Source organism: Corvus hawaiiensis, chromosome 27, assembly GCF_020740725.1.
Source record: "Corvus hawaiiensis isolate bCorHaw1 chromosome 27, bCorHaw1.pri.cur, whole genome shotgun sequence".
In the NCBI taxonomy this organism is placed as follows: Eukaryota; Metazoa; Chordata; class Aves; order Passeriformes; family Corvidae; genus Corvus; species Corvus hawaiiensis.
The window spans coordinates 3957200-3970476 of NC_063239.1; the positions used below are offsets into that span (position 1 = coordinate 3957200).

At 60.5% G+C, this 13277-nt stretch overlaps 1 protein-coding gene across 1 annotated transcript; it reads right to left on the bottom strand.

The window, feature by feature from the left end:
- Positions 1–645: 645 nt before the first annotated feature.
- Positions 646–5919, bottom strand: LOC125317567 (oocyte zinc finger protein XlCOF19-like). Its single transcript, XM_048287420.1, has 3 exons — positions 5810–5919; positions 1688–1766; positions 646–1502 (listed from the first exon to the last, which is right to left on the bottom strand). Exons 2-3 carry the CDS (start codon positions 1737–1739, stop codon positions 748–750), a joined length of 807 nt encoding a protein of 268 aa, XP_048143377.1. The 5' UTR covers positions 1740–1766; positions 5810–5919; the 3' UTR covers positions 646–747.
- Between the last annotated feature and the right edge of the window lie 7358 nt (positions 5920–13277).

Consider the following 13277-nt stretch of genomic DNA (forward strand, 5'->3'; position numbering starts at 1 on the left):
AGCTGTAATTTCATGAGAAGTTTGGACAGGGAGAGATGGACCAGATGAGGACTTTTGCTCCAAACGGGAAAGAAGAAACCTCAGTTCCTAGAGATGCTCCCAGAGATAGTCCTAACGATGAAGATGATGAAGACCCTTTGCTCCCAGGGAAGGAGAAGGGCCTCTGTTTTTGTTTCTGAACGGCTCAACCTTAAAACTGTACCCCAAAAAACTTCAAGAGTGGACCCTCAAGAGCAGTTGCAGGAAAAGCTGCAAGTCGGGGGAAGGGACTCACACGCAGGCAGAGAGACTCCTCTTCCTAAATGGACTGAACAATATTTGGATGTGGGTGGCTCTCTCGTTGTGATAATGTTTTCATAGCACGAGCAAGAAGAGACTTCTTTTTCTAAATGGGCTGAACAAGGTTATTATGGAAGTGATAAACAGACTGAACATCTCAAGAGTTGTCTTTTCACATTGTCAGTGGGAGAAGGGAGGAAGGTGGGGGGAGGAGGAGAGTTCTGAAGGGGGTATAATTTTTTTTTCCCCTTCTTTTAGGTCTGTTAATAAACTTCTTTATATTCTTTCAAGTTTGGTGCCTGCTTTGCATTTCTCCTAATTCTTATCTCATAGAAGGTAAACAGTAGTGAGTATTTTGGACCAAACCACTACACCAGGGCTCTTCCCAATGTGGGTTCTCTGATGGGGGATGAAGTTGGAGCAGCGGACAAAGCTCTTCCCGCAATCAGGGCACTCTCAGGGCTTCCCTTAGTGGTGCCTCCGTTGGTGTTGGGTCAAGTGAGAGCTCCTGGAGAAGCTCTTCCCACACTCAGGACACTCGTAGGGCCTCTCCCCAGTGTGGATGCGCTGGTGGGTAAGGAGGTGGGACTTTTGCTTGAATCCTTTCCTGCAGTCGGGGCAGCGGAAGGGCCTCTCCTCCGTGTGAATCCGCTGGTGCAGGAGGAGACTGGAGCTGGTCTGAAACCTCTTCCCACACTCGGAACACTCGTAGGGCCTCTCTCCTGTGTGGATGCGCTGGTGAACGATCAGGTAGGAGCTGTCTGTGAAGCTCTTCCCACATTCCCCACACTGGTAGGGCCTCTCCCCAGTGTGGATAATCTGGTGGCGGATCAGGCTGGAGCGGTCTCCGAAGCTCTTCCCACATTCCCCACACTCGTAGGGCCTCTCCCCAGTGTGGATAATCTGGTGGTCAATCAGGTGGGAGCTCCGTTTGAAGCTCTTCCCACATTCCCCACACTTGTGCGGCTTCTCCCCATTGTGAAGCTGCTCATGAACCACCAGCTCTGACCTCTGGCTGCATCTCCGGCCGCCTTCCCAGCACAGGGTGGGTCTTTCCTCCTCAGAGCACCCTGGGCTGCGTTTGCAGCCCCTCCTCGTGCGGGATCTCCAGGGCTTTTCCTCCCCGTTGGATTCCTGCGCATTGGAGCCGCTCAAAACGGCCTCTTCCACCAGGTTCTGCTGTGGGGATTTGTCCTCCCTGGGCTCCGTGCTCAGCTCCTTGTCTGGGGGAGGAAGGACAAGGAGAGGATGGGATTTGCCTCCGTGCCACAGGGAAGGGCAAGGAGATCCTCCCAGACCGTCCCCAGCAGGACGGCGTCGGCAGCGGGGTTGTCCTGCAGCCGGGGGCGATGCTGGGCTGGGAGATGGAGCAGGAGAAAGGGGAAAGGGCCACTGACTTCCTCCTCACCTGCCTGGGTGTCCCGGGGCATCTTCCTCTTCCTCGCAGCCTCGTCCTCCATCTGGCCAAGGGTTGGGAATGGGAATTCCTGGTTTGGAGGGAAAACAACTTGTGAGCACGTTTAGTTTATAGGTCCCTCTGCCCACGTCCGTCTCTGGAAGTCCCTGGGCATCTGGGGTCCATAAAAACCTCCCAAACACCAAGATTCTGCCCTGAAAAAGCCTCCAGGAGTTCCCCGTCTCTGGTCTCTGCCATTTTGTGTTCGGGGGTTTCCCCCTGTCCCAGCTGCTGGGGGTCACACTTGTATTGGGGGTCCCCCGTCTACTTGGTTCCCACCCTCCCCAGGCTGCTGGGAGTCCCAGGAATCTGAAAAGTTCCCCCTCTTCCCTCTCCCCACTTAGGGATGCTGGGGGTTATGGATCCATGCATCCTTTTCCCCTTATTCTCTGATTTGGGGTGCAGGGGGTCCAAGGAGTCCCCCCTCTCCCTCTCCAGGCTGTGGGGGTCCCGTGAATCGCGGCGCTCCCCCCGCTCTGGGCTCCCCACTTTGGGGTCCTGCGGGTCACAGGGGTCTCCTCCTCCAGACTGCCTCTGCCGGCAGCCGCCACTGGGACCCCCCAATGTCCCCCCAGGGGCATTTTCTGCTCAGCTTTGGAGTTATTCATTCTCCAAACATCCCCCCAAAAAACCCAACCCATGGACCCCCCCAGGATATTTGGGCCGAGCTCTCCCTCCCCAGACACCTTTGGGATGAGGGGGTGATGATCCCACGGGTGGAGGGGGCTGTGAATTCAGGGAGTGCTCGACCTCGTGGATCCTTCTCCTTTTCTTGATCCTCCTTTGTCTCTCCTCTTCCTCTTCCTCCCACTCCTCCTCTTCCATCCTTCCTCCTCCTCCTCCCTAATCCCACCTCCTTCTCCTGCTTCCATCCCTTCTCGCTCTCCTTCTTCATCCCTCCTCTCCCTCCTCCTCCTCCCCCCAGCACCAGCCACACCCTGGGTCCCCCATTCCCGAGCCCCTCGCAGCCCGCTGGGGGCGGGGATGGAGTCGGGACAGGTCGGGATGGGCAGCGCGGGGCTCTCGGCTGCTCCCACCCGCTGGGGGTGGGGCAACCCGGCCCGGGGAAAGGAGAGGGAAACTGGGAAAACTGGGGGCTGCAGATCCAAACTGGGCCTTGCTGGGGACCCTGGGTGGGGACTTGCAGCCCTTGGGGCTCCTCTGGGGAGCCTGGAGAGCCGGGAGGGGGGAACGCAGAGAGGGCTGGGGGATCCCAGGAGTGGCACCACTGCCAGTGACTGGTTTGTACTGGGGTAACTGGAACCTTACTGGGGCAACTGGGAGTGACTGGGAATGACTACAAGCATGCTGAGGGACACTGGGATATACTGGGAGTGTCTGTTCACACTGGGAACAATCAGGACCATACTGGGGCAAGTGGGAGTGACTGGAGGCAACTGGGCACGACTGGGACCATGCTGAGAGGGACTGGGATCATATGGGGAGTGACTGGGAATATACTAGGGGAAACTGGGTGCAACTGGGATCACATGGGGAGGAACAGAGAGCAACTGGAACCGTGCTGGGGGACACTGTGATCCTACTGGATCACACTTGGAGCAACTGGGACTGCACTGAAGGTGACTGGGAGTGGCGGTGAGCAACTGGGATCAGACTGGAAGCAACTCAGGGTTACTGGGACTGACTGGGAACATGCTGGCAGCAACTGGGATGCACTGGGAGAGACTGAAAGCACAGTGGAGGTAAATGGGAGCAACTGGAACCACACTGGATGATGATGGGAGCAGCTGTGCCCATGCTGGGGTCATACTGGGATCCCACTGGAAATAGCTGGGATCATATTGGGAGTGACTGGAATAGTACTGGGCGTATCTGAGAGTGACTGGGATCCTAGTGGAACCAGACTGGGAGTGACTGGAAAGGTGCTGGCTGTGACTGGAATCATACTGGAAGTGACTGGGAGCAACTGGGCCCACACTGGGAGTGACAGGGAGTCACTGGGCATGACTGGAAAATTACTGGGAATATCTGGGAGTGACTGGGGTCATACTGGGGGTGACTGTAACCATGCTGGAGGTGACTGGGTGCAACTGGGATCATACTGGGAGTGACTGGGATTATCCTGGAAGTGACTGGAACCATACTGGCAGTGACTACGGGTCCTACTGGGATCATCCTGGGAGCCACTGGGATTACACTGCGCGTGAATGCAACCTGACTGGGGGTTACTAGGAGCTGCTGGGCCCATGTTGGGAGGAAAATGTGGACACACTGGGAGCAACTGGGATCAACTGGAAGGTACTGGAACCCTGCTGAGGGGACTGAGACCACAACTGGGGCAACTGGCATCATAATGGGAGCAACCGGCATCATACTGGGAGCAACTGGGACTATGCTTTGAGCAACTGACAGAAAATGGGATCATGCTGAAGGTAACTGGGAGTAACTGGGAAAGACTAGGATCATTCTGAGGTTAACTGGAACCTTATTGGGGCAACTGGGAGTGTCTGTAGCCATATAGAGAGTGATTGGAACCACACTGGGAACAGCTGGGATCATGCTGGGGACAACTGGGACCACGCTTGGGCCAAGTGAATCTACCCCGGGGGCAACTGGGCATGACTGGGACCATGCTGAGAGGGACTGGAACTATTCTAGGGGCAACTGGGTGACACTGGGATCACACTGAGGGTGACTGGAATCATACTGGGATTGACTGGGAGCAGCTGTGCGCAACTGGAATCATGCTGAAAGCAACTGGGAAGAAGTAGGAGTGACTGGGAGCATGCTGGGGGTGACTGGGATATACTGGGAGAGACTGGGAGCCACAGGGATCATACTGGAGGCTACGGGGGTCATGCTGGCATTGACAGGGAGCAACTGGAGGCCACTGGCATCATACAGGGAGTGACTGGGGCCTTGCTGGGATTATAGTGGGTGTCAGTGGACTCTGACTGGGGGTTACTGGGAGCTACCAGGCCCATGCTGAGAGCCTCCTGGGGATGCACTGGGAGGAACTGGGAGGAACTGGGAATGATAGGATGCATGCTGGTGAAAACTGGGATGTACTGGCAGTGACTGGGATAAAACTGAGGGCAACTGAACCATGCTGAGGTAACTGGGAGTGCCTGGGAATGAGCATGAGAATGTTCAGGGCAACTGGGATATACTGGGAGTGTCTGAGACCATGCAGGTGGTGACTGGGACCACACTGGGTGTGACTGGGAATGTGCTGGGGGGAACTGGGACCATGCTGGGGGAAACTGGGGGCAAACGTGAGTGACTGGGGCCCTGCCGGGAGAGGCTGGCATCATACTGGGAGTGACTGGGACTATGCTGGGGCAACTGGGAGAACTGGGAACACACTGGAAAAAAGTGGGAAGAACTGGGAGAAACTGGGACCATGTTGGGAACAAATTGCATCATAATGGGAAATGACTGGCGGTGACTGGGTTCATACTGGGAGTAACAGGGATTCTGCAGGGAGTGAGGGGAAGTGACCAGGATCATACTGGGACTGACTGGGCTCATACTGGGAGAAGCCATTTCTGGCCCCGGGCCCCCGAGCCCCTTTCCCGGCCCCGGGACCCCCGAGCCCCTTTCCCAGCCCCGGGACCCCCGAGCCCCTTTCCAGCCCTGGGACCCCCGAGCCCCTTTCCCGGCCGTGCCGCCCCTGCAGCCCCCAGACCCCCCCGCCGGGGTCCCGCCAATCCCAGGGCTCCCCCCTCTCGGGCTCCCCGCTTTGGCCTTCTGGGGCTCTCCTCTCTCCGGGGTCCCGCTTAGGGAAGCCGCGCCTCTCCCGGGGCTCCCCAAAACCGGTGTCCCCCCGCCCCCGCCGGCCCCGCGCCGTCCCCACGGGGCCCCGGCACAGCTCGGAGGGCCCGGCCCGGGAAGCCCAACCCCCACCGCGGGGGGACCCGCATCCCCCCGCCCCCGCCGGGGCTCTGCCGCCACCGCCACCCCCAAAAACACCTCCCGGGACCCCCCGATGTCCGCCCGAGGGGCATCTGCGGCTCGCCTTTGGAGTCCCGCAAGCTCCAAACATCCCCCCAAAAAACCCCAAACCCAGGGACCCCCCGGGACATTTGGGGTGAGCTCTCCCTCCCCGGGCACCTGCGGGACGGGGGGCGATGGTCCCGGGGGGCTGCGAGTTCAGCGAGCGCTGGAGCCGCGTGATTCCGCCTCTCCTCCTCTCTTCCAGCTTCCCGCTGCCGCTCCGCCTCTTCCTCACTTCTCCTCCTCCTCCCCTCCTCCTCCTCAATCCCCCCTCCTCCCCTTCCCCCTCCCCCGTTCCCGAGCCCCTCGCAGCCCGCTGGGGGCGGGGATGGAGTCGGGACAGGTCGGGATGGGCAGCGCGGGGCTCTCGGCTGCTCCCACCCGCTGGGGGCGGGGGAACCCGGCCCGGGGAAAGGAGAGGGAAACTGGGAAAACTGGGGGCTGCAGATCCAAACTGGGCCTTGCTGGGGACCCTGGGTGGGGACTTGCAGCCCTTGGGGCTCCTCTGGGGAGCCTGGAGAGCCGGGAGGGGGGAACACAGAGAGGGCTGGGGGATCCCAAGAGTGGCACCACTGGCAGTGACTGGTTTGTACTGGGATCATACTGGGATCATACTGGGAGTGAGTAGGAGCCTGCAAGGGGCAATTGAGACCATGTTGGAGGCAAATGGGATACACTGGGAGTGACCGGGATCCTGCTGAGGGTGACCAGGAGCAGCTGTGAGCAACTGCGATCATGCTAGGAGCAACTGGGAGGAACTGGGAGTGACTGGGTGCATGCTGGGGGTGACTGGAAGCAACTGGGCTTATACTGTGATGAACTGGGATAACTGGGATCATGCTGGAGGTGGCTGGGATCATACTGGCAGTGAGTGTGACTACGCTGAGGCTCACTGGGAGTGGTTGAGAGCAAATGGGATCATGCTGGAAGGAACTGGGAGTGACTGGGAATATGCTGGAGGCAACTGGGGTACACTGGGAGAGACTGGGAGGGACTGGAACAAAAGTGAGGGTGAAAGCAACTGGAACCATGTGGGGTGCAACTGGTTCATACTGGCAGTGACTGGGAGCACACTGGGGTCACATTTGGATCATACTGAGAGTGACTGGACTAATACTGGGAGTATCTGAGAGTGACTGGGAACACACCATGCATATCATCCCCCATACTGGGGGGTGACTGGGAGCAACTGGGAGCACGCTGGGAGCAAATGGCATCATACTGGGACTGACTGGGTTGATCTAGGAAGCAACTGGAACCATGCTGGAGGTAACTGGGACCATACTGGGAGTGATTGGAAGCAATTGGGATGATAATGGGACCATACTGGGAGTGCTGGCATGTGACCAGGATTGTACTGGAGGTAACTGGGATCATATTTGTGTTGAAAGGGAGCAACTGGGCTCACACCTTGGGCTACTGGGAGCAACTGAGAGAAACTGGGATGATGCTGCAAGCAACTGGGAGAACTGGGAATGACTGGATGCATGCTGGAGGCAACTGGGATATTCTGGGCATGACTGGGATCATACAGGGATAACTAACACCTCACTGGGGCCGCTGGGAGTGTGTGGGGATGACTACGGACATGCTGAGGGTAACTGGGATATACTGGGAGTGTCTGTAACCATACTGGGGGGGACTGGAACCACACTGTGAAAAACCAGGACCATGCTGGGTGAGACTGGGATCACACTGAGGGTGACTGGAATCATAGTGGGATTGATTGGGAGTGGCTGTGAGCAACTGGAATCGTGCTGAAAGCAACTGGGAGGAGGTGGGAGTTACTGGGAGCATGCTGGGGGTGACAGGGTGCATGCTGACGGGAACTGGGATGTCCTGTGAGTGTCTGTAACCATACTGGGAGTGACTGGGAACACACTGGGAGTGACTGGGATTGACTGGGATTTACAGAGCCTTCCCTGGGGACAGCTGGAAGTGATCCCCCCGTTCCCCCGCCCTCCCTCGGGCACTGCCGCATCTCCCAGCCTGCGCCGCCGGCATCTGCCCGGAGCAGCGCGATGGCTCCAGCGCTGGGGCTGGGGGCTCCTGGGGCGGCGAGGGGGGCCTGGGACCCCAGCACCCCCGGGACCCCCCTGAACCCCTCATCCTGCACAGGGACCCCCCTGAATCCCCTACTGCCGGACATCAGGACCCCCCTGCTCCCCTTTTCCCGGCCATCCCATGTCTCCCAGCCTCCAGACCTCCCGTGTGCTTGACCCTGGGATGCCTTGGAACGCCTCGGACCCCCATTCCTGCCTTTCCCAGCCCCCAGCCCCACCTTTCTGCAAAACCGGAGACCCCCTGAACTCCCCTTTCCCGGGTGCCCCCACCCTGTTACCCCCCTTTCCTGGGCACAGGGAGCCCATGGAACTCCCTTCTGCCTCTCCAAGTCCCTGCCCCCCATTTCCTCGGCCCTGAGACCCCCCTGGACCCCCATTCCTGGGAACCGAGATGCCCTTTTACCCCTTTGCCCAGCACTGAGACCCCCCTGCACCCCCTTATCCGGCACCAACGCAGCCTTTTCCTGGGCACCCTCCTCTCCCAGCCCCCAGACCCACCCTTTTCCTTGACCAGGGACATTGGGATGGCCAGACCTGGGTTACTGGGATGGCCAGACCCAGGACATTGGGATAGCCAGAGCTGGGATACTGGGAGGGCCAGACCCAGGATATTGGGATGGCCAGACCTGGCTCAAGGAGAGGAACCGGCACGTGGCCGACAGTGACCTGGAGATGGGGCCGGTACAACCAGAGCGGGGAGAGGAAGGGGAACCGGGGGCTGGGCTGGGATCTGTGGGAATGGGGTCTGTGGGAGTGGGATGGGATCTGCGTGCCTGGCATAGGAATCCAGGGAGCTGCAAGGGGCTCCGTGGGGCTGGGACACGACTCCATGGATCCGTTCTCTCCTCGTTCCCAGGTCTCCCCACAGTGCAGGTGGTTTCCAGCTGCGACCTCCTGTCCAACGGAGCGTCCATGGGTCCCACCGGCACGGCTATGACGGGTGGGATTTCATTTCCTTCCAGCCGGGATCCGGGAGCTTTGCGGTGTCCGGCGGTGCCACCCGGATCCCCCAGAGGTGCTGGGAATCCAAAGGGATCCTGGCAGAGCAGATGAAGCATTACCTGGGACACACCTGTGTGGAAGAGCTCCCAGAATACATTGGATGTGGTTGGGAGGCTCTGGAGCACAAAGGTGGGTGGGGGAGGGGAATTCCTATGGGAATGTGGGATTCAGGAATGGGGCACTTGGGAATGCAGGAATTCCCATGGAATTTCCATGGCCGGATCTCACTCTCATCCCAGTCAGGTGAGAATTCCATGGATGGATCTCCCCCCCCAGCCCATTGCCATGGGAATTCCATGGGGAAATGATTGGAATTTATGGCCAATCAAATGACAGCGGTGAAATGAGAAGCAATCCCTGCTGCGATTTGCTGGGACATAAATCCCAATCCTTTCCCCAGGCCGCGTCTGTGGTGCCCGTGGCAGCGCCAGGGGAGTGCCCTCTCCCTGCCCCGAGCCGAGCTCGGGCCTTTCCTTCGGTGTTCTCTGCCCTGCCCGGGGCAGGAGGGCACTGACGGAGTGGCTTTGGTGGCACCGGGCACCGCCCGGGCTCCGGCCACTGCAGGTGGCTCCGCGGGAATGTCCAACACCAAAGCTTCGAGCCAACAACAGCTCCTGGAGGGGATTCTGCCCCCTCTGCCTGTCCTGGGAGCCCAAGGGCAACGCCCCGGCCACAACAGCCCAGAGTGCTGGAGCACAGTGTCCCTGGGCCAGGCCGTGTTCCCTGGCTGTCCCCTGTCCCTCAGCTGCCCCGTGTCCCTCAGCTGCCCCGTGTCCCTTGTCCATCCCGTGTCCCTCAGCTGTCCTGTGACGGAGCCAGGGGCGGCAGCAGGACCTGGGGCAGCCCTGGGGGAGAACAACCCTGAGCCCCAGCTGGGCCAGTTCCCCCAGTTCCACCCAGGGAGGCCCAGGTCACTCCCAGCATGGGCCCTGGGGCTCCCAGTCACCCCCAGTATCATCCCAGTCACTTTCAGTTACACTCAGTATGATCCCAGTATGACCCCAGTATGATCCCATTCACTCACAGTATGATCCCACTATGATCCCACCATGGTCCCAGGTGTTCCCATTCACCCGTCTGTGCCCCCCAGATTTCTTCTGCAGCCCCCCTGTGAGAGTGGGGGGTGGGGGCCGAGTGCTGGTGCCCCCCTGCCTGCAGCAGATCCAGCGGTGAGGGGAGTTCGGGGATCCCTCAGCATTTGGGGTCCCCCGGGATTTGGGGTGAACCCCCGGACCCCCAGGATCTCCCTGAACACGCTGACGCTGCCCGTGCGCAGCGAGAAGGTTCATACCCGGCACGGGGTCCCCAGCTCTGTCACCGGCATCGCCCAGGTACCCCAAAACCTCCCGGGAATCCCCAACACCCCCCGGGGAACCCCAACCTCTCCGGAGACCCCGAAAATATCCCCGGGACCCTCCAAAAACTCCCCAGGACCACAAAGTCCCATACAGACCCGCCAAAACCCTCTCAGGACACCAAAATTCCCACGGGACCTCCCAACACCCCCCGGACCCCCTTGAGAAGGTTTATACCTGGCACGGGGTCCCCATCTCCATCACCGGCAGGGACCCCAAAACAGCCTTGGGACCTCCAAATATTCCCCCCGGGATCGCCCAAACCCCCACTTTGGGACCCCTGAAAACCCCCCTCGGGAACCCGCAAAAAACCACCGGGACCCCAAAAATCCCCGGGACTCACAAAACCCCCCCAGGAGCCCCTCGCGGATGTTCAGACCCAGCACGGGGTCCCCATCGCCATCATCGGCACCACCCAGGTACCCCCAAACCCTCCAGGGACCCCCAAACACTCCCGGGACCCCCAAACCCTCCCGGGGCTCCGCTGCCGGAATCAACGGGAGTGGTGTTGCCCTTTTAACGGGAGTTACAGTGGGCACCGACTTTACCGGGGCATCTTAAAGCGCCGATGGTAGAGCGAACCCCAAAAATTCACCCGGGGGGCACTCTCCCGTTTGCTGCACTCGGGGGAGCCCCGAACGGCGACGGGTCCTGGGCTGAGCCCCCCACTCAGCCGGGGATGGGGAGAGAACGGGGAGGGCTGGGACGGGGTTTGGGGGTGCTGGGCTTAACTGGGGGACCCCACTGGAAGCCCTTTGCCGCTGTCCCACCTCCCCGGATCCCCCCTCTCGCACCCCTTTGCCGTTGCTGCCCCAAACCTCCGCTGCCCCAGCTCGCTCTGGGGTGACCCAGCCCTTTCCCATCGTGGCCCGGCCCGGCCCCGCTGCCCCGAGAGCTCCCGGAGGAAGGGCAGGAGGAGGAGGAGGCGGGACAGAGGAGGAGGAAGAGGAGGCACGGGGGGAAGAAGGAGGAGCCGGAGCAGGCGGAGGAGGCTCCACGTGCGGGCAGCGCTCTCTGGATCCGCAGCCGCTCGGGCCGGGAGCATCGCCCGCCCCGCATCCCGCAGGTGCCCGGGGAGGGGGAGCTCGGCCCAAACATGCCGGGCGGTGTTTTTGGAGGGGGGAGGGATATTTGGAGCTCGCAGGGAATCGATTTGGGGCTCGCTGTTTGATGCTGTCTGTCGGGGCGGGCGGCGCGATGTTTGGAGCTTGCGGGACTCCAAAGGCGAGCCGCAGATGCCCCTCGGGCGGACATCGGGGGGTCCCGGGAGGTGTTTTTGGGGGTGGCGGTGGCGGCAGAGCCCCGGCGGGGGCGGGGGGATGCGGGTCCCCCCGCGGTGGGGGTTGGGCTTCCCGGGCCGGGCCCTCCGAGCTGTGCCGGGGCCCCGTGGGGACGGCGCGGGGCCGGCGGGGGCGGGGGGACACCGGTTTTGGGGAGCCCCGGGAGAGGCGCGGCTTCCCTAAGCGGGACCCCGGAGAGAGGAGAGCCCCAGAAGCCCAAAGCGGGGAGCCCGAGAGGGGGGACCCCTGGGATTGGCGGGACCCCGGCGGGGGGGTCTGGGGGCTGCAGGGGCGGCACGGCCGGGAAAGGGGCTCGGGGGTGCCGGGGCTGGGAAAGGGGCTCGGGGGTGCCGGGGCTGGGAAAGGGGCTCGGGGGTCCCGGGGCTGGAAAGGGGCTCGGGGGTCCCGGGGCTGGGAAAGGGGCTCGGGGGTCCCGGGGCTGGAAAGGGGCTCGGGGGTCCCGGGGCCGGGAAATGGCTGCTCCCAGTGTGAGCCCAGTTCCCTCCCTGCCTGGTTCCAGTTTCTTCATCAGTCCCAGTATGATTCTGGTCACTTCCCCTCACTCCCTGTTGCTCCCAGTATGAACCCAGTCACTCCCAGTTGTTCCCCATTATGATGCAATTTGCCCCCAGCATGGTCCCAGTTTCTCCCAGTTGTCCCACTTTTTTCCAGTGTGTTCCCCGTTCTCCCAGTTGCCCCAGCATAGTCCCAGTCACTCCCAGTATGATGCCAGTCTCTCCCAGCAGGGCCCCAGTCACTCATGTTTGCCCCCAGTAGCCCCCAGTGTGGTCCCAGTTCCCCCCAGCACAATCCCAGTCACACCCAGTAAATCCCAGTTTCCCTGAACATTCTCATGGTCATGCCCTGTCACTCCCAGTATCATGCCAGTGGCCCCCAGTGTGATCCCAGTTGCTCTCTGTCAATGCCAGCATGAGCCCAGGAGCCTCCAGTATGATCCCCGTGATTCCCTGTCTCTCCCAGTATATCCCAGTCACCCCCAGCATGCTCCCAGTCCTTCCCACTTCTTCCCAGTTGCTTTCAGCATGATTCCAGTTGCTCACAGCCACTTCCAGACAATCCCAGTATGATTCCAGTCACCCTCAGTATGATCCCAGTCTCACCCAGCATGGACCCACTGTGATTCCGGTATGATCCCAGTTGCCCCCAGCATAGTTCCAGTTGTTCCCGGTTCCTCCCAGTATGATCCCAGTTGCCCCTAGAATAGTCCCAGTCACGCCCAGTTGCCCCCAGCATGATCCAGTCGCTCCCAGGTACCTCCAGTGTGGTCCCATTTCTCCCCAGCACGATCCCAGCTGTTCCCATTGTGGTTCCAGTCACCCCCAGTATGGTTACAGACACTCCCAGTATATCCCAGTTGCCCTCAGCATGCTTGTAGTCATTCCCAGGGACTCCCAGTTGCCCCAGTAAGGTTCCAGTTACCTCAGAATGATCCCAGTCTTTCCCAATTACTTCCAGGGCCCTCCCCATTTTCTGTCAGTTTGCCAAGGTGTGGTCCCAGTTGCTCCCAGTATGATCCCAGTTGTGGTCTCAGTCCCCTCAGCATGGTTCCAGTACCTTCCAGTTGATCCCAGTTGCTCCCAATGTGTCCACATTTTCCTCCCAACATGGGCCCAGCAGCTCCTAGTAACCCCCAGTCAGGTTGCATTCACGCGCAGTGTAATCCCAGTGGCTCCCAGGATGATCCCAGTAGGACCTGTAGTCACTGCCAGTATGGTCCAGTCACTTCCAGTATGGTCCCAGTTGCCCCAAATGTGATCCCAGCTGCTCTCTCTCAATGCTGGTATGATCCCAGTCACTTCCTGCCACTCCCAGTATGATCCCAGTTGCACCCAGTCACCCCCAGCATGGTTACAGTCACCCCCAG

What these genes read in the sequence shown, in the direction of transcription:
- LOC125317567 (XM_048287420.1), bottom strand. Translation starts at nt 1,739, where the DNA reads ATGGAGGACGAGGCTGCGAGGAAGAGGAAGATGCCCCGGGACACCCAG. An exon ending in GCCCCGGGACACCCAGGCAG is followed by an intron (nt 1,503 to 1,687) that starts GTGAGGAGGAAG and finishes TTCCTCCCCCAG; the next exon opens with ACAAGGAGCTGAGCACGGAG.